The 24,152-nt window shown below is 38.9% G+C and overlaps 1 protein-coding gene across 1 annotated transcript in view; it reads right to left on the reverse strand.

Moving 5' to 3' along the window:
* THSD7B (thrombospondin type 1 domain containing 7B) overlaps window positions 1-24,152 on the reverse strand; it is a 496,878-nt gene that overhangs the window by 93,722 nt on the left and 379,004 nt on the right. The window contains exons 6-7 of the mRNA XM_030916925.1: window positions 15,854-16,009; window positions 5,627-5,824 (exon numbers count right to left, since the gene is read on the reverse strand). Of these exons, the coding sequence (XP_030772785.1) occupies window positions 5,627-5,824; window positions 15,854-16,009 (354 nt within the window). The remainder of the gene's footprint in view (window positions 1-5,626; window positions 5,825-15,853; window positions 16,010-24,152) is intronic.

The raw sequence follows: 24,152 nt of genomic DNA on the forward strand, positions 1-24,152 counted from the left end.
AATTACTATTATCCTTCCAAAATGCACATCTTAATAAACTGCACACTTATTTTAACCAAGTTGCCATTTCTCAAAACTTTTAGAAAATCCACATTTTAACTTTATTTTAGAGCCTACATATCCTCAGGGGTGCGTCTAATTTTGTAGCATCTCTTTAATAGGTTGATTCACTGCAGGAATATACTTATGTGAAAAAGAAATATCTGATGAATAATCTATTCTTCTTTCATCCTAAAATACAAGAAAATAAATATTATACTGAAATAGCATTTAGAACATTTTATAAGCAAAAGCAAAAACACACAGAGCAGAAGTAAAGCAGCATTTGTTAACAACACGAGATACAGCATAATAGAAGGGTTTAAAAATAAAGTCAACACAAAAGTTCTCTTTAGAATTCTGGTGAATCGCAAAATATTCCAAAAAATGATTTTTATTTGAATGGAGTCTGACATTATTCTCACAGGTAATCCAAAGAACATCTTTGAGATCTAAAAATGACACAAACAAACAAAACAAAACTTTCAACTCCAATCATAGATTTAAAACCATTTTTAAAATGTTTGCTCCAACTTAGGTAAATGATTATTCTAACACTTTCCACTAGTTGAAGTCCTCCTTGAAAAGGTACTTACAGTGTTAGAGCTTACAAGTACATGCCATTTTAGCCAAGATTAAAGGTAACATTCCTGGAGTGTTCAAGGCCAATGATTTAAGGCAAGGACTCCTAGAAAAATACCCTTGAAATAAAAAGCAAAGCCACTTTAATGATGCAAAATCATTCATCGTGCTGTGCAAATATATACACTGCTTAAGAAAAATATTTGCATGGAAAAGGTATAGTGCAACTGTGAAAATAAAAAACCTTGTATGCAAGGGAGTGTTTTTGGCAACACTGCAGAACTCTAACTCCATGTACCTATCAACATGTGAACTTCGTTTTCTGTGATCTATTACACTCTTCACCAGTGTGGGCATTTACCTTCCAGAAGTGCAGATTGTATGTTGCATTACCCCTGAATGAAGATGTTTGCGGAAACATACACACACTTTTTTTTTTTTTTTTTTTTTCAAGATAGCCTATTTGGCAAATTATGGAGCAAAGCAGGTGGTGAGTGTTCCAGGTCTGACTGCTCCAGCAGGCAGACAGGTGTTTATCCAACGACCCCGTGGAGTCTTCTGCCCACTTTGCATTGTGGACACACAAACGCAAAGATTTACATAGATGATACATGGAAAGATGTACATAGTAGTCACTTGCCAGCCACTGGGAACACTGTCCACTCCCCTGGCATGATGGGGGTTTTTCTAACTTGCTTTTGAAGATGTCACTTGGTAAACTTTCATCAATCGCCAGTGAAACCTGGCAATAACGAATCAGTTATATGTTTGAGAATTGATATTTAAAATGCAGTGAGTAAATCTGATATTCTAAGGGAGAAATATGTTGGGCTTGCATTTTTGAATCTCACTCCATTTACATTTCAAGTGCCTACTTTGAAATGAGAAAACTTCCTTGTCAATGAGACAAGAATAATCCATGCATATTCTACTCTCCGTAAATGTCTATTGACCCCATACAATGATAAGATGTGCAGAGGACAGAAATCAAAGCTATTCCACCAATCAGAGACTCAGAAATCAGATTCCAAATAAGAACACTCATTTACACAATCTATTATGCAATTTTCCTCCTGAAAATAAATATTACTGACTAACATATTGTTTACTATAATTACAGGCTTGAGGGAGAAATAGGAGCTTCAGTGGCACTGATAGTATTGCCAATAAATCAAAGAAGAGAACGCAACAAAGCAGAGATAGCTGTAGAATTTAGAGATGACTACTCGAATCTAAGATAACCCAAAGTAGGCCACACTCTTAAACTAATCCACAAAGTTTAGGCACATCAAAAATTGCTATTTCCAAATACTCCCTGGTTTCAATGTGACATAGATTATAAATTTTTGAAGTTTGTAAGCTAATGGTCTAAACAAACTTCCGGGGAAGAGCAGTATGTCTTCCTAGCAGCTAACAAGGACACCCAACAAGACACTATCAAGAGTCCTACAGAATCTTGATCACGCTTATGTAGAAATCTCATGGTTCCACAATTTGAATACGACATAGGGATGCTGAATATTCCTTTCTAAACACCTATATGCAGGATATCTGGAAGGAGATCATACGTAAAAGCCTAAAAATGGTAAATAAGCCAAGTTACCCTTAGAAATTACAGTAGGCCTCAAGTCTGAGTAGATCTAATGTAAGTGTTTTTTTAAAAAATCAAAAATAATTTCTTTTGGTCTCATCTGTTAAATTCAAAATAAATTCTGAAAGAAAGTGTCTATGAAGCAATTAATAAACCAAGAGTGATGGGGGAAAAATATCAAATGTTACAAAAAAAAAAAAAAAAAGGAGATCAAAGGACACTGTATATCTCAAACCTGTCTTTCTCCATTCATTTAAATTAATGTCAACTGTTCTGTCAACTCCTGTAGTTATGGAAAGACCCTGATAATATGTAGGAGTCAAACAGGAGCACTTCTCTACTAAACTTCTATCATCAATCACCCAGATTCACACTGAAGCTGAATCACAAAAACTGTTAACCAGACCACATTTTCAGTTTCACACAGAACAAAAGACAGCTTCAGCCACCGGGAGGCCAAGTATGTTCCCATAACCATAACCATGGTCATTGCCCCACAAACGATGAGAGAATCATTCAGGTATTTAAAAACCACAAAGACTTCATGGAGCTGATATGAACAAATATTAATTCCCTCTTCTGCACATGTAAGTTCAGAGTGTAGGTCAAAAGCTGAAAATTAGTCATTTCACAGGAATAAGCAAAAAAGCTCTAAAACTGCTGTAAAATAGTAAAGGTGATGATTGAAAGAAGTTCCTAGCCAAGTGGACAGAGATATCATGACAACCCTCTAATACCTGTTGTGAGATAACAAGGCAAGAGAGTCATTTATCACTGGGTTCCAACCAAACCAGTGATCTTCCTGTTTCCTTAGCTGGAATTGGGGAGGAAGAAGTAGTTTTGGTTATTCTAATCCTCCTTATTATTTTCATTTTTTAAAAGAATGCTCTTTGACCAATTCTTCAGGACAGGGTAGAATAATAATTGTACTTTAAAATATACATAAAATACGTTTATGGCTTTTTTGAATGGTCATATGCCATTCAAAAAATCATTGCCACTTCATTAATCATTGTTATATAACTAATTTAACTCTCACAGTCTTAAGAGTGAGAGGGGGGTTTTATTACCCCACTAGTCAGCTGAAAGAAAGGATGCTTCCAAGTTAAATAAATTTCCTGAGATCACCTAGCAGGGGAGTAGCAGAGTTGAAACTGCAACCTGTCTAGCTCTAGAACTCATGTTTTAAACTTCCATACTTCACTTCTTCCTCCAAACTCAACACAGAACACTTCTGTAACCACACAATTCTCCAACACCACTTGGACATCCTACAATTTCCCTCAACTCTAACACTATCTATTTGGAGTTAGCATTGGATCCCATAGGTTATGGGTTCAGTCCCGCAAGACTGCCCCTCACTTCAGATGCCCATCACAAGTCCCAGACTGTCGCCAGTGCTTCTGACCCATGGTTATACATCGGGGTTCCCACAACTCCTTCCTCAGGTCCTATAATTTCCTAGGATATATTACAGAACTCATGGAAACATTTTATATTTATTGGTTTATCATAAAAGATATTACAAAGAATATACATGAAAAGCCATAAGAGATTCATGAGGAAAAGATAAACAGGCGGGTGCCTGTAGTCCCAGCTACTCGGGAGGCTGAGGCTAGAGAATGGTGTAAACCCGGGAGGCGGAGCTTGTAGTGAGCTGAGATCCGGCCACTGCACTCCAGCCTGGGCCACAGAGCGAGACTCTGTCTCACAAAAAAAATAAATAAATAAATAAATAAATAAACAGGACAAGGTATGGAGGACAGAGTGTGGGGCTTCCATACCCTTGCTGGGATCTGCTACCCTCTCAGCACTGCCATGTTTCCAGCAGCCCAGAAGCTCTCTGTACCTCATAGTTCAGAGGTATTTATGTAAGTAGGACCAATGATTAACCCAATCTCCAGACCCTCTCTTCTTTCCAGTGGGTGAACTGAAATCCCTAAGCTTCTAATCATGGTTTGGTCTTTCTGGTGATCATCCCCCATCCAGAAGCTCACCAAGCATCACTTCATTAGAGTAAGGCAGGCCTCGCACTGAGGAAATTTCAAGAGATTTAAGAGCTGTGTCAGGAACCAGGATCAAAGACCGACTATTAAAACAAAAGATTCTCCTAGCACCCCTGTATCTCAGGAAATTACCGGGGTTTTAGGAGCTCTGTGATAAGAAGCCAGGGACAAAGAGCAAAAAAAATACGTCTTATTATAAAACACAATATCACACAAACAAAAGGAATACAAAAGTGATCTGTTACTAAACTGCACATATGTTACCATAATTCAAAAATTATATGTTAATTTATTATTATAAAATAGGAGTTGCTATTAGTTTTAACACTCTGCTATAGCTAATACAATCTGTTGTTGCCCTCTAATTAAACAATCACTTGGTTTCCACAGGTAACCAATTATATCACCTGACAAAATCTATACCTGTGTAATTATGCTAATGATTGAAAATAAAGAAGGAAGGAAGGAATGAAGAAAGGATGAAGAGAGGCAGGGAGAGAGAGAAAGAAAAAAGGAAGGAAACGCTTTGTAATATATATCAACTCTGTGTGGATGCTATTATCCATTCTGAATCTATTTTGTGATTTCCTTCTGTTCTATGGATTACTTAGCTGCATAAGTTCAAAACACTTCATCCCACATATCATGAGCATTATAAATGGGGCTTCTCATGGTAGAGCTGATTAATAAATATACATGATATTCTTCCAAGGGACTGAAGTTTTTTAAAGTTTTGGATCAAGGTTTAACATGTCACTTTTCTTATTTCCACATGACTTACATGTTTTCTGAATCACCTTTCATTTCAAACAACCTACCAGGTGCTGGCTGATCGAGGAAAGACATCATTGTTAATAGTTTTGTAAATCATGACAACTTGTATTTAAAAACAGTTCTTTGGAAATGTTAGTATTGTGTCTATAGCTGACTCCACTCTAATGTTATATAAATAAAAAGCCACTTAGTTAGTCTTGTTTGGTTGTTTTTTAAACTTGAAGGATGTTTCAGTCCTGGATTCTTAACAAGGTGGTGTTTGTTTATAATATATAAAGGCATGTTATACATTGGCCTTTACTTGTTTTGTATTGATAAGTTGAACACTATCCAAGAGATTTGTTTTCTATTGTTTTTTTTTTTTTGACAAATTAAAAACTCTTGAGAAATCTCTAGGTTTGCTGTACTGCATTTAGGTACAATCAAATAGTGTTCTGTCGTGGAGTACGTGGCCCCATATTAAGTCATGGCATCTTACTTTGCAGCAATGTGTCACTTGATGTAAACATAAATATTCAATGATAAAAAAGGCTGTGCTTCTCTTCCTCATAAGGATGATCTATTGAAGGGTGGCCATGTGTTATTTGTCTGATACTTAACATCCTAACACCTCTAATGGGTCACTGGGTCATACCGTGGTCATTCTGGCAGATGGCCTTCAGAATGCGATGTCCCAGGCCACATTTTCCATGATCAGGGAAACAGATCCCTTCTGATGCCAGCCATCGGTAGCATGTTGGATCCTCACAAGGAACAGACTCCACCAAATGAGGGCAATGTCCTGCAGGTCCTGTAGATTCCATGAGGACATGGCGCTGCCTCGTTCTAAATCCTAAAACGAGAGAGAAAACGTTTCACAGAATTCCACTCTTTTCTAGTAAAGGAAAAGAAGCAGCTGGGTGAGAGATGAAAACTTATTCAAGTACTCATTGCTCTAAGCACGTATTATCTTGATGTGTTTTATTCTGTGTGAAGTGAGAGGATGAGATGTGGAAAAAAAAGAGAATGGGAAATAATAAAAGCAGGAAATCTGTTTTCCAAGAGTTTACAACTTAGGAGTTGGAGAAGTCAGACATAATTCAATGGATTAATAAGTAGCATAAGTCCTATGGTATCAATAAACCAGTAAAAATAAATGAAGACTCAGAAATGATCTAAATATAGATTAATCCACATTTTCTTTTTGCTGTTGATTTTGACATTCTTGTTACACTGCATTCAGTTGAAATACATCACCTCTTTGGCATCTCCTTGGTGCCTGACCATTCACAACTTCCTGCTCCAAGATTTATCTGCATCATGTCACTGAGATTTACACATCAGTCTGCCTTGTAAAGACAATATCTCTTTGGAGTTAACTTTCCACCCAAGCTAGACATAGGTCCATGATTGTTACAATGTTTAAAAAAAGTGTACTGTGGGACTAGGGCCCCAAAGTCCCAGCCAGAGACTGTACTAAGAACATAGATGTATTTTACATGCTATGGGCCCAGAGTCACAAATGCAAATCAACAGGAGTCAAGTAGGTACACACATCGAGGCAAATGGGTCAACCATGAGACTGCAGTGAGTGTTTGGGTCAATGGGCCTGCTCTAAAGTGCCTGACTACTATTCAGCTTCTATTGACTCTCAGCATTAGAGATCATGAACCCTCTGTTAGCAGATCCTTCCATTTTGTCTAAGAAACCAGAAATTCCTCTATTTTTAAATGATAAAAATGAATGCACAATTTTTAAAAAGCAAAGTGACCTAATAAAGAAGGACTGAGAACCAGATTAAACCCTTTAGTCCAAATTTTCAATCTCTGGACCCCATGATATACTATCACTTCTAAAGCCTACGTCTACCTTCTGTGGATCTCATATCTTCCACCATTTCTATTCCAAATTCATTCAACAGATTTAATTCTTTTAATTCCTTTTTCTTTTAACATAACCAACAGTTTTGCATGAATAACATTTTAAGAAATTGTTATTCATTTATTCCTCTGAGTAAGTAAAGAAAATGAGAGAGTTTGATAGCACAGAGAACATTCAATTTCCAGAGTGAGAGTTGCATACCCCACTACTCTTTCCACAAGGAGAGGGGAGACGGATAAGTTAGGGAGCATGAGAGGTAACATCTCTCTCATGAAAAAGTTACACACCTCAAGGTATAGTTGGAGAAAGACCACCTGTCTTAAATAGCACAGCCAAGGAGCCTAGAACACAATGAACATGTGGTTTTGAGACATAAGAAAGAGTGGCAGGTAGGTTTTGGGTTATCTTAGGCCAAAACAAACAAACAAACAAACAAACAAGAAAAAAAAACAAAAACAAAAAAAAAACCCCTCAAATAAAGCACTTAAAAATCCTTAAAAATACTAAGTATTTTAGCAAAGTACAGGGCTGGGCAAGAATTTTAGGTAAGGATTTTTAAGTGCTTTATTTGAGTTTGTTTTTTTGTTTGTTTGGTGTTTTGTTTTGTTTTGTTTTGTTTTTTGTTTATTTTGTCTAAGATAACCCAGAACCTCCCTTTAAAAGATACTCCTAGACTCTTTAAGGATTAGACCTTAGGAAGAAATCATTCAGCCAGTCAGAGGCTATATTCTCACGGCATTAACACTGTTAAGATCAGGGCAGTTAAAAAAAAAAAGAAAAAAAAAGGCTTCTCCCATGGTTTATACTTCCATACCTCCATGTCTATATCATTAACTAGCCAAATAAAATTGACAGAAGGGCTGTTTCCTTCCTGGGCCACCTTGAAAAGAGATGCATACAGGGCTCTAAACTTTACTTGATGAGCATCAAACTACAATGACCTACAAGCTCTCGTTTCCACAAAACTCGAATTACCTCTATTGTTATATGTCACATCTGCATGCTGCTTATTTATTGTCTTATATTTTTGCTTGTTTTGATTTTATCTTTGAGCAAGACATGGCATGAGTCACCATGATTTACACGGTTTGACAGCCAGCCCAGACTTGAGCAGAGAAACTTAGCAGTCTTTACGAAGGATTCTGGGTGTCCTATTATTTGGAACCTAATGCCATTGAGGGGCATGTTCAGTTTTCCTCCATAAATCAAGTTGCATCCATCTTGCCATAAATCTATAGATTACATCTCCTCAGTCAATAAATTCCTTCAGTCTTTCATTTGTGCTGCCCTTGTCCTGACTCTAACTAGGATCAAATCACAGCACAAGCTCAGCATAAAACAAAAATCTTGGATTCTCTTGCTAGCACTTAACTTTAATCACACATCGCTGTTCATGCCTGTAATAGTCATCAGGCTTCTCCCAGGTGCTTCTGTTCTGAAAGATATACAATTGCCAAGTCCACAGTGGCTGGGGCCAGCCCACCAGTCATCTTCATTTACTGAGTTTCATATTAATTAGATGATATTATTCCATAAATATTAACTGCCATTTGCACACCACTTTCCTGTAAAATGGGAAGCCACAGGAGGAACTGGAAACGTGTATTGTTCTCAAAGCATAAAACCCAACAAGGGAAAAAAGCAAATGCATAAACCAATATTCACCCTTTACCAAGACTGGGACAGTAACTTTACTTTATTACTCTAAATGAATAAAGCCTCAAAACTATGTTATGTTACTATTCCCATTTTGCATGTGTGAAAACTAAGATGTCACTTTATTACTTCTCCAAAGGTGCATTATTACTGATTAAATGGATGGGCGTGAAAATCAGCAGAAGTCTTTCAGAGTCCTTGCCTCCTCACAAGAAAGGATTAAAGTCAGCTCCTGCAGATATAGCGTTTTCGGTACACTTTATAAAGTGAACCTGAAAGGCACTATGGTTTATTTGAAGGTACTAAAGGTGAGTAGATTGGACGGTGGAATTTTAGATACTGGGTAGCAGGGGAGAGTCATAATTATCACTTCCTGACCACAGATTCAATTCACCTTTAGTGAAACTAGTATCTGCAGGGTTTATTTTTTCTGTGACCCCAAGAATTATGATTTAGTATATAATTCTACAAGAGACAATTAGAAAAGAATGGATAGTGGGTTGGGGAAAGAAAAGGGAAGATGAGCAGATGGCAGAAAAGGGGTCAGTGTTTTTAACTGAAGCCATGGAAGAATTAAAGGAGGCTCAGGAGGGTATATCCAGGTCTGAGGGCTGTATTTCTGCATGAGTTAGTAGACCAGAAGTGTACACATGAGCTATCCACAGGCAATGCTATGTCTCAAGACTGACTCCACTGGGACAGGCGTGAAGAAAGTCCAGCAGGTTCCAGCCTGGCCAATATGGTGAAACCCCATCTCTACTAAAAATACAAAAAAATTAGCTAGGCAGGGTGGCACATGCCTGTAGTCCCAGCTACTCAGGAGGCTGAGGCAGAATTGCTTGATCCCGGGAGGTGGAGGTTGCAGTCAGCCAAGATCACACCACTGCACTCCAGTCTGGGAGACAGAGTGAGACTCTGTCTCAGAAAATAAATAAGTAAATAATAAAATAAAATAAAAATAATAAAAAAGAAATCCAGCAGATTAAACAACCAGGACAAAAGCTTATTCTGTCTTAAGTACTCCATTTGCCCTTCCTCTCTGGTAGTCCTGAACTTTGGGTAACAACTCTGAGTGAAAGAATCTGAGCAGATTGAAGCTTCGATCCTAACCCTTTAGAAATCAACCACTCTCCTGCAGGGGTAGTATTTTATAGCTTCATTATTAGTTTACAGCCTGGTGTAAATACAGAAACTAAGACGACATCTTGATAGGGTGATGTCAGCATGAGAACTCCCAAAGCTTAGAATGAGAAGTTAACAGAACCCCCCGACCTACCCCAAACACATAGACACAGGAAAAAAAAAAAAAAAAAAAAAAAACTGTCTCTTAGCATATACTATCTATGAGAAAGCAAAATGATTTCATGGACTTCGCATTCAATGGAAAGCCTATCAAGCAGGCAAAGATGGAAAATGGAAATGTCCCCCATTTTTGTTACATAAGATCTAAAACATGTCAGCATTTTCCAACTTCAGCATGTTATCGAATTTGTTTAAGAGCATAAAAGACTGTCTTCAAAAAATAGTCATGGCTTCTCAGTTTCAAAATATCTTGTCCTTCGGGAATTTTTAAGGACTTGAATGCTCTCATTGAGGGAAGGAATCCCTGAAGTCCTTCCACGTAAGCAGCTGGCTGTTGTGACACCCTATAGGGAGCCTCCAGCAAATTCCTCTTTAGAACAACTTCAGTGGGCAATTCTGCCTTTCTAGTATATGTCTGAAAGGGACAAGGAAGTCATATAAATGTGTGTCTATATGTCAAGAAAAAATTTAAAAAATGCTTCATATCTTATGTGTAGAGTTTGTCTATGAGTGTTCATTTTTTCAGGCTAATTCTCTTCCCTGTATCTCTAATTATAACACTCTGGGAGTGTATCAAAGAGAAAGCAATAAATGATAAAACCTGACCCAATTTAAATTCCTCTGAAAGGCATCCTAGCTTCACTTGACAAGCACCAACCTGCGGATCAAGGTTCCCTTGTCTACCTGTCATGGCACCACGGAAGGGTGTGAAGGCTGTGAACATCGGCTGATTTTCTAATGTACTCTGAATAGCCGACAGCCACAAGTCTTCAATTCCTAATGGAAGGATTTCTGATTAAGAATAAAAGTCATGTAAAGATAATTTCCATAGTAACTAATTTCTTCTATTTGGTAATAAAACATTTCCTACTTTCCCATTCCTTTCTTCTTTTTTTCTTAATGTGAATGAAGGAAATGTACCAGAGCAATAACACAATGACCGGGAAAACCCAGAGAGGAGAAAAATGGTATTCTAGCCTACTTTCCTCTTTCTTTCTTTCTTTCTTTCTTTCTTTCTTTCTTTCTTTCTTTCTTTCTTTCTTTCTTTCTTTCTTTCTTTCTTTCTTTCTTTTTCTTTCTTTTGGCTGTCATTTGCTTGCTTTTCTCTTAAATACTCCATCTTTCTGGGTGTGTGTGTGTATTTTTTAAGAGTATGAAATATCTAGGAAAGTATAAATGTCCTAGATTTCTGCTAGTGGAATCACTGCATTTTAGAGTAGGGAATTCAAATGTGAAGCTAAACACTCCCGCTTATATCCCAGAGTTTTGCAATATTTAATGCATTAGCCTGTGTACCCCAGCTTCTGTAGAATTCTAAAGTATCTTTAGTTTGTACCAGTCAGTGATCCTGGCAGAACTCACAGTAGCATCATGGGACAGAAATCAAGACTGAGGGGGATCTCAGACCTAATACATACAAGTCAGTAGAAACAACAAGACTACTTGCTGTCATCATAACATGCTTGGATACATTGAAAGAACAGAATCATTTCCCTAGAGGGAAAACTCTATTCTTTATTCTTCCCAAGAGGGAATATAGGCAGGTGGTCCTGGCAGGTTTCAGAAAGACCTTACAAGCCAAAATTCTCTCTGCTCTAGGGAAGCATTTATAAAATAGCAAACTCCTAGACCTGAATAACAACCATCAGGGCTTACCGTCCCTCCTGTCAGTGACTACAGTTCAGGGGACAACCATTCAGCCACAGTATGGATTCTATTAACAAATGGCTAATTCTCATCAATCCCAACATGTCCCTAAACTCTGCAGGAGGCTGTGGGGACAGTACCACCTTCAGGTGAGAGGTTCTACTGCCTCCATCCTCTCCTTCAGCCCTTTGCAAAGGCTGAGTCTTCCTTTGAAAAAAAGTATTGATTGGGGCAAAACACTCCTCACCTCTAGTTATCTGGTGTTCTTAGGCTACTCTCAGCACAACCTCCCTCCCTCCCACAACTGCAGTCTCTCTTCCCACTTCTTCCAATGATGACGTACTGGCACTAGATACATCCCATGCCCCACACCTTGTCTCCTGCATCCGCTCAATGATTTGCTCTCAGGAGTAATGGCTCACACTGACTAACGTGGTGCATGATGGGCAGATGGCTTCTCTTTTCACAACTGAGCTTGTACTTTGATCCAAACTTCTTTAGGCTGATGGAAAAAACAACTAAGGAAGCTCAGGGTTTGGAGGGACACTGGACTCAAGATACAGGAAACCAGATCTTTAGAGCCAGCATGGACATCATTAAATCACCGCAGGACTTTAAACAAATTACCTTACTTCTTGACACTTTGGTGTTGTCATTTTGTGCAGTGCTTTATCCTTGTTGAGCCTAAATGCTGATCCAAAGTTGGGCAGTGTATTAGTTTCTAGAGCTGCCATAACTAAGTACTGGAAATTGGGCAACTTAAATCAACAGAAACGTATCATCTCACAGTCCTGCAGGCCGGAAGCCTGAAATCAAGGTGTCAGCGGGGCCATGCATCACATGCTCCCTCTAGAGGCTTTACAGAAGAATCCGTGCCATGCCTATCTCCTAGCTTCTGGGGGTTGTAGCTCTCCGTGGTGCTCCTTGGCTTGAAACACATTACTCCCAATGTCTGCCTCCACTTTCATGTGGTCTCCCCTTTTGCCTTCTATGTCTCAATGTCCTCACATGTCACTCTCCTCTCTGGGTATGTCACTGTGCCCAAATATTCCTCTTCTTGCAAGAACACCAGTCACTGGAATAGAGCCTACCTTAATCTAGTATGAGCTAATTTTAACTTCATTACTTCTGAAATAACCCTATTTCCAAATAACATCCTATTCATATGTACCAGGGGTTGGGATTTGAACATGTCTTTTTGGGAGAACACAATTCAACCTATAGCAAGTGGTGTCTTATGAAAGATGGATCAGGGTATATCTGCACAGGTTGGCTTTTACTACAAAGGAATAGGGGCCAACGGGGATAAAAATGTGGCAAAAAGTTACTTTGTGGAATGGGGCCAAGGGAGGGGGTCTGAAGTTCCATGGGCCAGTTCTGAATTATCCGGAAAAATAAAACTGAAAGTTCAAGGAGCCAGTTTTTAACAGGAGTTTTGTGAAAATCTGAGCTCAAGTGACAAAAAAATGCAACACACAATTAGGGCAACCAGCCTGATCAACACGGAGAAACCCCATCTCTACTAAAAACACAAAAATTAGCCAGACATGGTGGTGCATGCCTGCAATCCCAGCTACTTGGGAGGCTGAGGCAGGAGAACTTCTTGAACCCAGGAGGCAGAGGTTGCAGTGAGCCAAGATCGTGCCACTGCACTCCAGACTGGGCAACAAGCGTGAGAAAGAAAGGAAAGGAAAGGAAGAAAAAGGAAAGAAAAGGAAAGAAAAGAAAGAAAAGAAAAGAAAAGAAAAAAGAAAAGAAAAAAGAACGGAGGGAGGGAGGGAGGGCCATTCTCTGAATTGCCATAGAGAATCCATGGCCCAGAACGAAGGGGAGAAAGCATTTAGTAAACATCTATTTAATAAACACCTATAAAACCTGGCCCTCAGAACTGCTTCTACCTGCCTGCAGTACTGGTACCTCACTTTTTTCTGAGGGAGTCACATCTCTCCATTCTCCGTCTGTGAAGTTTGAAGGGAACTGTTCCTCTCCTGATCCCAGTAGTGGCCACATGTCCAGGATTTGAACATGTAAACCCCACATCCTCCAGTCAGAGTAGTTGGTTCAGGACTGAGGGCTTGACATAAAACAACTACAGAGATTCAATTCCTGGGACCAATGGAGAAGACATTTATTTCTGCTGTATGTACTACCTTAAATTGAACCTAGTATAGAGAAAAGCAGACACAAGAGATGGAGAGAGAGAGAGAACTGTAAAGGTAAAGAAAGAATCAGAAAACAAGACGGAGACCCATTGGCCTGTTTATACTCTTGGATGCAGCCCTATCCTTTCTTCTCACTTCAGCTACATGAGCTCAAACAGTCTCTTCTTTTGACTTAAGTTGATATCAGTTGAGTTTCTGTCACCTATAACCATTAGTCTCCCAAGTAGTATAACCAAGAGTCTCCCAGATCTACTCGGTCTGATGTGGTTCTACAGCTTTGAAAGCAGATGAAGGCAGCACTTCATGTAGCAAAGTGATGCCACAGCCACAGTGACTGGGGGAGCCTTGGTCCAACCTCACATGATTTTCTGGATAGTGACCTAAGCAGGAGCAGCACAGGCTAAACATAAGATGGCTGTTCTAAAAATATGTAAATCACCCTGAGGAATCTCATATGACTACATGCAGCTGACTACATATATGTAGATCATAAGACTGCAAGCTATAGGTATTAGTATAAAAGGAAATTTATTTGTGTACACAAGCTGCAGAGGCATGGGGGACATTCCGGTTACATGTCAAATAAGAGAATTGCCCAAGGCCCTCTCCAGGCTTCATTGAGATCCAGATTTCTATGGTTTGACAAAAGAATGAGTTAGCTTCTTCCTGCCTGAAAACCAATGCACATCTTCCTTGCTACCTTAGAACAAGAGTTAGAATGAAAGGAACAGCCCAGGAACAGGGGTAAGTGAGTCTGGGTGTGCATATGTGTGTATATGAGCACTCTAGGAATTACTGAAATGTGGGTTTTCATGTGAATGGAGCAGTAAGCAGTGAGCAGGGTTCTAGGAATACAAGCATGCTACCATCAAGTGTTTGGCCACGGATTCTTGCTTTGCATGTAATAACTAGAATCTAATTTCTAGAATGTCCTTGGATCTCATTTCTCTTGATAAAGGAAATATTTCTTTTTAGTACTGTCATTTAAGGGGACACAGTATCAAGAGAAACTAAAGGGTCAATGAAAGAGAAGACAAGATATCACTAGGAATGAACTTTTGAAGATGAAGATGTGTATTTTGATTACAAACTGAAGAAAACTAGACCACAGAGGCCTACAAAATTAAACAGGAATATAAAAGATGAAGATTTTTCCTCAAGCTCAAGATCAATATCAGAAATTAAACAATATGGGGCCGGGCGCGGTGGCTCAAGCCTGTAATCCCAGCACTTTGGGAGGCCGAGACGGGCGGATCACGAGGTCAGGAGATTGAGACCATCCTGGCTAACACGGTGAAACCCCGTCTCTACTAAAAAATACAAAAAGCTAGCTGGGCGTGGTGGCGGGCGCCTGTAGTCCCAGCTACTCAGGAGGCTGAGGCAGGAGGATGGCGTAAACCCGGGAGGCGGAGCTTGCAGTGAGCTGAGATCCGGCCACTGTACTCCAGCCTGGGTGACAGAGTGAGACTCCGTCTCAAAAAAAAGAAAAAGAAAAAGAAACTAAACAATATACATAATGACCCTTGCAAAAATCCAAAATATAACATCGAATGTTAAATGTGGAAATCTAAAAAGAAATGCATAGATTTGCAAAACAGTTCTTTTCAGATGTGAGTGTGGAAATCATGTCCAATTTCCCCCATATAACCATTATACATAAACAAAACATGAAGTGGCCAGGCATGGTGTCTTATGCCTGTAATCCCACCACTTTGGGAGACTCAGGTGGGCGGATCACGAGGTCAGGAGTTCGAGACCAGCCTGGCAAACATGGTGAAATCCCATCTCTACTAAAAATACAAAAATTAGCAGGGTGTGGTGACAGGCACCTGTAATATCCCAACTACTCAATAGGCTGAAGCAGGAGAATTGTTTGAACCCAGGAAACAGAGGTTGCAGTGAGCCAAGATCATACCATTGCACTCCAGCCTGGGTGACAGAGCAAGACTTCATCTTGGAAAACAAAACAAAACAAAACAAAACAAAAGATGAAGTTATACCAAATAGAGTAGTAGTCAACTATGAGTCTAACTGAAGGTCAATCAAGGTCAGATTTTGCACTCCACAGAAATGTCTCAGTTGCCTCCCTAAAACTGAATACCGTCAGGCTTGAGCTGGTTATCTAAATTTTGCAAACAAATATTGTCTTAAGCAGGCTTAATCAGTGACTTAGCTACCAGAATAAATGTTTGCACACTGGCAGTAAATGAAGCGCATGCAAACAAGGCACTCACCTTTTTTCCCCTGAGGATCACGGCAGTTTTCATGGATGCACAAGCCCCAGGCTGACCAGGAAGATACTATGCAGTCCGTAGAGCAAGGGTTATTGCAGAGCTGAGAGGGCAACGGGGCAGGTCCCACACATAATGTCTTTTCCACAGGTCTAGAGACTGAGGGACAAAAAGATAACGGACCATGTCACATTTTCTGGACATCCTTAGCATTGTTTCTGCCTTTATTTGCATGCCTGCCTTGCAAATAACACTTTATAGCTAAAAAGAACATATGCAAAGAAAACATCAACACTTTCTAATATGGGTTGTTTAGCTCACATGATTAGTATTTTGGTTGAGAAAAGGCAAAGAAGACAGAGGCAAAGTGCATGCACTTGAAATTCCTGCTTTGCAGGGTATTCCCTGGGAATCAAAGAGAGAACTGGAAATATCATAGATACAAATTATCTAGAGTTATGACTTTTTAAAAAATTAAATGGCTTTGTGAAGTTTCAAGACGAGTCTATCTCAACTATATAAATGACTGGGTCACTGTGAAAAAAATCCAGATCGAAGCCCTGAGGTAGAGTGTTTAGCATAACCAATCTACTGCTGTGACTCCCCTGAGTGGGGGAGCTGGCAAAGACACACAAGAAAAATGGGTCTTAGGATAAGAAGAAAATTCAGAATCTGTGACTGCAGAACTGGCCCTTGGAAATCAGTTTCATTTGTGAGGCTACACAGAGGCCCAAGTGTCCCCTTGGAAAATGACTAGTAGCTTCCAACTCTTCCTGGTGTGCACCTGCACCCAGAGTGGGGCTACATGGAGGTCACTTCAGGTTGCAGCAACCATCTCTCCATCAAGCGTTCACTATGTGTCCTCTGTATGCAGATACTTTATTTTTTTTCTTTTATATTTTTGCTTTTTTAAATTTAATTAATTAATTTATTTTTTGAGACAGGGTCTCACCCCGTCACCCAGGCTGGAGTGCAGTGGTACCATCATAGCTCACTGTAGCATCAACTTAATCGATCTTCCCACCTCAGCCTCCTGAGTAGGTGGGACCACTGGTGCATGCCACCATGCTCGGCTAATTTTTTCTATTGCTTTTTGTGGAGAGAAGGTCTCCCTATGTTCCCTAGGCTGTTCTGAAACTCCTGGGCTCAAGCAATCTGCCTCCATCAGCTTCCCAAAGTGCTGAGATTACACACGTGAGCCACCATGCCTGGCCAGGAGACTCTTTCTAGGCACCATGAGAATACATAGAAGAAGGAGAAGACAAGATCCTAATCCTTGTGAAGATTGTAATTGCATAGGAGCTAGGATAGTAATACTTGGAGATGACACTCTAAAGGAACAGATAGATGCATTAAGCAATTATTCTTGCATAGAGAGACCCTAAACTAGGAAGGCTTTGAAGCAATCTAGAGTTTCTTTTAGAAAATGGTTAAAGTTCCAAAAATGTTACTTTACACTAGTTTGTACTATTGTCTAAATATTTCTGATATGTCATTTTCATTCAGTTGAGAAGACTAGAAATGCCTCCAAGGTGGACACTGAGGTGAGAGGAGTGAGTTGTAAATCACACCATCTATTTTCTGTCTTACGCTTAACACATGTGTAAGAGTCAAATCTGGTCAGAGTGAAAATAAGTTGCAGCACTGACCAGCAGAACTTCGAACACCAAAATAGCAGCAAAACAAAAAAATACTGTCATGACATAGTTGCAGCCCATGGGGAAAAAGTATTTCTAATGAACAATGAGGCAGCCTGAGCTGCTTATGAGGGTGAAAGGAAAAGAGAAGCTGTGAAAGAAAATAATGTTTTATTTGCAATTAATTCTTTTCCAGTTTACCAAAAGGATTTGATATGACTTAAAATAAAGGGCAAGTGCAAAGCAAGATTGCCAATGTAAATGTTACAGTTTGCAAGCCATGTGGAGGGGACAGAGAAAGGAAGAGAGAACAGGTATTAGGGGAATGTAAAGGGATTGCCCAGGGAGACTGAGGAGAGGTGGCAATCAAACAAAGGTTGTGCTTAAAATGGGAACAATAGGATGAGAAGCTGGAGTGACCGGAACTGGGGATGCACAGATGAGACTGATGAACCATGGGTAAAGGGGAACCCAAGAGATGGGGAAGGGGTTTGTGATTCCGCGCCAGGGTTGAGGAAATCAAGACACACACAAGACAGTCATTCATTGAGTAAATCATGCATTCATTTCAAAACACTGAGCATCCATCTAAATGAGGCACTCTTGAGTGGTGTCTGGTTACAAGTAGAGCTCTCAGTCTAAAAGGGTAAATCAAGCAGTATATTAACAGAGTTGATGAAAGAGATGTGCCAGAGCATTGTATAAGTAGAAAGCTGCATAGCTGGATGGCTTAAGGCAGAAGTGTATTTAAATCTGGTCTCATACATGTTAGCATGTGTTCTCACAAACTCAAACTTTAGTTCCTAAAACAAAACCTTGGTAATGATGGAAAAGAAAGAAAGAAAAACAAAACCTTGGTAACGATGGTAATGATGGGCCATGTAAGCTGATGTTTAATAAGCATTTATAATGCATGCCAGGCACTAGTTATAACCTGCTTATCAACATTAATTCATTTAGTCTGCATAACTTCCCTTTGAGATATATGTTGTTATTATCTCTAGTTTTAAAATAAGGAAACTGAGGCACCGAAATGTTCACTTATTCACATTCCCAGCTAGTGAGCAGTGGACCTGGGATTGGGATCTAGGCATCTGGGTCTGAGTTTATCTTCTTAATCACAGCCCTATATGACCTTGGCATTTGTCATTCAACCTATATTAAGCACCTGCCATGTATAGAACACTTCTCGAGTGGCCTTGGACTGATACAGTTTTCCCTCTTTGTTGTGTGTAGCTTCCGAATATAACTAGAATGAGCTGAAAACGCAACATCCAGAGATAAGGGGGAAGCTAGCCAAAACAGCCCCGGCTATGCTCCAGTCCCCCATAAGAACAAGATGTTCTTCAACATTTTTAGCCCAGCATGTCAGGCTTCCCCCAAGATAAAACTCAAGATGGGCCACTTTTCAGGGTCCCTCATCTGCAGTACAAGTGGGGTAGGCAGAGTGGAGACCCCATCCACCCTGGGCAGCTTTCTGTACCGTGGGGCACCAGCTCACAATGAATCGTAGGCATCTGTTGTCCCTTGCTGCCTATCTGTGAGTAATAAATCTGCTTCATATAACTTGTTGCATATGAGTGTATTCTCTCCCACTGGACTCAGACAAGTTGGTAACCAGTGCACAGTGGACCTGCATCACACCATTTGTTAACACTGTGTTAGGTGCTGAAGCCACAATGGTGAGTAAAACATACCAGGTTTCTGTCTTCATGGAGTCCATATTACAGCAAGAACTGATAATAATTGTATATGGATCCACGAATCCTAGTAAGACTGGAAAGCTGTATTACTGCCCTCTTTTCCTTGCCATGGCTGTCTCTCTCATTATTAAGAAGATACTCTAAGCCCCTCAGCCCCAAGATCCAACTGACAGCTGCTGCCACAATCTCTATACTTGATGTAGGGCCCTGCAGTTGAAAGTACTCAGTCAACCGGAGCAACTCTCAGGCACACAGTAGGCAAGCACTACAGTGTATCTGAAGCTCCCAGCATGTCTGTGCAGGAAGGGCTTATGGTTGGCAGTGCAGCTGAAAAAAGCCTGGGAAATACGTTCTTAAGCTGCGTTTGTCAAGGACACGGTGTCTACACAGATATTATGCTTATGTGGCTTATTTTTAGAGGCCTGTTGAGGATTATGGGGGTTGTGAGGTTAAGTCCCCAGAGTCCCCTTTGATAAATACTTAACTGTCAATTAGTTGACTATTGAACATTAGAACTAATGGTACTCTCAGATTTGAAATTAGAGAAGGACATGGTTTGCTGGAAAAGAACAGCGAGGGATTCCTCTGGGGACTACTAAGTGACATATTGGAGGACCAGGGGTGGGAAAGAGACCATTTGTCAAAGTAGTCACGTCTCTTCAGCACCTGCTGTTTTGATGAACAGTGAATCTTAATCCATATCAATAAATTATTCCAGTGTCTGGTGACAAGTCTAAGATGCTTCATTTAGACACTGAATCAATGTGCTTGGGTCAGCCTGTCTCTATCAAAGACCCACTGTGCCCACCCCAGGCTAAATTTGTTCTAGAAATAAATCATGAGTAAGTCACAAAGAACTCACCAGCTTCAGACCACTTGGCAAGTCACATCTTCCAGAGAAGAGTAAACAGGATATTTCTATGCTCCAACAGTCAATAGGACTTTTGGAGCTAGAGGGAGCTTTAGAGCTGATTTAATTCAATTCATCAATTTTACTGAAAACTAAGCCCCGAAGACTGGGTGGTTTCTCCAAGTTCATTCAGCAAGCACAGGGCAAAGCAAGAGCTAAGCCTCTACCCAAGTGGCCAGCTCATCTATCCTTCTTGGTTTTCCTTCCATAGAATGAAAACCTCAGACAGTGCAGATGTGGTCATTTCTACCAAGGATATTTTGTCTATGAATCACAGTGACCAGAACTGGAGGCAACAAATGACACGACAGATCCAAGACTCTTTAAATAAATGTAACACTTTAAACCCTTTATACCGTTAAATAAAATCCAAATCCTTCCCCTCCTTCATTGCTACTGCAAAACTCCAGTCTTTTCCCAAATGGTCCCTATCAAGGAGGCAGTGAGAACAAAATTTGCTCCAGTTCAAATGACTATCATACTTTTTAAAAATTTGTGGCTGTTCAGGTTGAAATGAATTTATCTCAGGAAGTGAGTGGGGTGAAGGCATTTCCTGGGTCACCTAAAGTTGGGCGATCTATGCAATTTACTCTCTGTGGCTTTGGTTCTCTTTGGCCAAACTCCAGCCATGACATTTTTAGTAAGAACTGCTGCTTTTCTATTCACCTGCACTCCTTTCTCTGAAACTACTACCTGAAACAAATGTATTTCTATTAATTAGCTCTGTCTTCTCTTAATGCAATAAGCCCCTAGGAGCAGGTCTGTGCTCTCCCACTTCCTCCAGCTACCTCTTAGACCATGTCACCTTGGAGCCTTCTGCCATTCCTGCGTTGACCAACTGCCAGACTAGATAAGCAATTATCCAAGGTCTTGTAGGCTATTTAGGCTTGGTAGGCAGCAATGTTAATCCCCACAGAGACTCTTCATGGTCACAAAATGTTAGAGAGTCAAAATAACATGTAACTCAGACAAATCTGGATCACTGCCTAGCAGCATCTTTCTAAATGCTAAGGAAAATATTATAGTATTGTAAGTGATTACACATATGCAGTAGTCATTAATATTTTGAATACTTTGGTATCTAACCTGGAATTTTTCATTTGCAATATGAAATTATTAAATTCACCTGCCTCACAAGAAATGTTAAAGTCTGCTACTAATGATTGCAAAGTCACCTTAAATAATGAATTCCTCCATGAACAGAATGTTAATTAACAGGAGGAAAAATATGCTGGGTAGGGGGTACGTTTAATGTTAAGGAAAAAAACTGTTCTTAATTCTAGGAATGAACGAAGTTCACGATTTTCATTAATGACATGGTGAATTCAGATGAGCATACAAATTCATTCAAAATGAATTGTAATTAAGAGGAAAATGCCTGTTGTGATCATTAGTATGTAACTGCCATTGTAAAGATAAATGAGTATCATTCTTTGAAATTAAATCAAACTCTACTCCAAACTAATTTGCATTAACCCAGAAATAAGATGCTAAAGAATCAATGAGTATACATTTTCCCACCCCCATTGATAGCCATTTTGTAAGATTTAAATTTCAGTGCATTTAAACTCCTCAAAAAGAAATTAAAATAGAATTACATAATAGTATTTAATTAATTATAATTAATAAGCATGTATCCCCCTTTAATTTAAATACAAGAAGTTATATTTGCTTAAAGTAAAAAGAGATACTATAAAGAGTCATTGGCGCTTTCTTGTTTTTAAATATATCTATTACTGAATGAAAAATCAAGTCAGTCTTTCAAAATTCAGAAAGTGTTGGAGGTAATTCTGCCAAGGCATACCGGAGTTCATCTTTCCTTTAGGACAAAAAGAAGTATCTTACAGATGGTAGAGGAATTCGTCACAAGGTACTAATTTTTTCCCCAGCATTTTTAAAAAAGTAGAGATGAAAAGAAAATAAAGGTACTGTTATTTTCTAAGAGCCCCCAAAACCTAAATTATTTTGCTTGCTTTCTACCTTAGGGGTACCTAAGTAACCTTACAAATAAAACATTCTATCTTCAGTTAATTTTAAATATGATCTTGATTTCCAGAATATAACATCAACCTCCTCAAAGAAGTCAAAGAAGTTATAGTAATTTCCATTTTCCAAATCAAATGAAGGCACCGTAAACCTCAAAGGAAATTCTCGCTCAAAGACTCAGAACTCCCTAATTCCATGGGCTTTTCCAGAAACAACCAGAAAAGCATCAGCAATTGCTCAAATTTAATTTGAAACTAATGAAGGAGCCTACTTATGTAAAAATGCTACTTTCTAAATGATTTTTGAGAAACAATATTGCCCCTGATATATTCATTTAGGGAGTACGTTGACTTGGCAGAAACTCAATTCACCTACTGCTAAAATAAATAGGCCTCTTCTACAGACTGAAGGAGTCAAACGGTGGAAGGTGAAAGATAAATAATTTTACGATTTTAACCATAAAGCGATTTTCCTTCAAGAAGCATCATGCATTGTTTCAGTTGACTGTTGCCACGGGGATTTGCAAAATAATGAATAAGTCTTTTAACTTAGTAAACAGAATAAAATTGTCTCCTAGCACTTATAGGCTGCTTAAAGAATTAAATCACATCTTATCCTATTATACCTAATAAAGCTTAGTTTTAGCCATATTGTGACTCTCTTGGCAAAGTACCATACAATACAATTTGGCAGGAAGATGTGTGTATATGTACAGCAGATTTAATATCTAAAAATAATTCCTGCAATTAGAAATAATTATGTAAAATTTGGCCACATGTCAAAAAGTTTTCAGAATTTCATTCATTTCATATAGCCAATTAGAAAATGAATATCAACTAGTGATTTTCCTAATGATAAAGAGTAACAGCACCATAGGCAAAGATAGAAAAACACTCTTCAGGAGAAAAATAAAGGCAAAACAAGTGAGATACACATATAATTTTAGAAAGAAATCAAAGTCAATAGCCACCAATTACATAATTAAGGAAAAAATAAAGTAGCCTTCAGCCATATATTTATCTGTTTCTATTATCATATGTTCTCTCCTCTGTCACCCTTTTGAAACCTATTTTCTGATTATTTCTCAGACCTTTGGCTCACAGATAAAAGAAGAGCATGGAGAAGATAGAACAAGAGCTGATCTAAAGGACATCTTATCCAGTTCATGAAGTTATTCTCACTCACTAATGAGAACAATAATGTATTCTCCCATTATTGATGACACAGAAGAGAAAGGAAGTAAGTGAGAGATGGGGGAGTGATCAGAAAAAGAGAAAAAGTAAAAAGGCCGAGAGGCAGGTAAAATGAAAGTTATCTCCAGAGATTTCAAGGGCAGAAATATGCAGTGTGATGGAAGGGCAGCTTTCAAAAGGTCCAACAGTCCTCTTTAGACCCAGTGCTTTGTAACTTATAATTCATTTTCTTTTCCAAAGAAACTATGACAACAGTTAAATGAAAGCCAGTCTTCCCAGGAATGATCACAAATGCCTATTTAACTGACTAATGTTGGTATTAATAGCTAATAGGCATTGACAACCCACTTGACTCTTAGTGTTATGCTAATGGCTTTAATGTGATTTCTCATTTAGTCACCACAATTCACTCAGGTGCATACAATTATCATTTCCATTTTACAGATGAGATAACTGAAGGTAAGTTATTTGCCTCAAATTACAAGGCTAACAAGTGACAAACTCCAGGCTTCTTAAATGTCCACATCCTTTAATACTGCACTATACAATGATTTTGTATTTGCAAGAAAAATTATAATAGAAAAGCAGGCTGTTGTAGTAATAATTAACTAGGAAAAAAATAACTGACCATTTTGTCTGCTTCCAAAAAATATTTGAAGTGAGACAAAATAGAAAAAAATAGGTTTAAAAATGTCACCAGTACAAGCTAAACCTTAGGAAAGGTAAGTGTTGTTAAAGTAAAAGAAGCTAGGTGAGTATTTTGTGGTAATTCTAAAAGGTACTTAAGATTATTTCCAAAGGCTTGAGAGAGGGGATGAAATGTATTTATATTGACTATTTCCATTTTAACATTTAGTTGGAGGACCATTCCTA

The sequence above is a fragment of the Rhinopithecus roxellana genome, chromosome 14 (genome assembly GCF_007565055.1).
Source record: "Rhinopithecus roxellana isolate Shanxi Qingling chromosome 14, ASM756505v1, whole genome shotgun sequence".
Taxonomy (NCBI): domain Eukaryota; kingdom Metazoa; phylum Chordata; class Mammalia; order Primates; family Cercopithecidae; genus Rhinopithecus; species Rhinopithecus roxellana.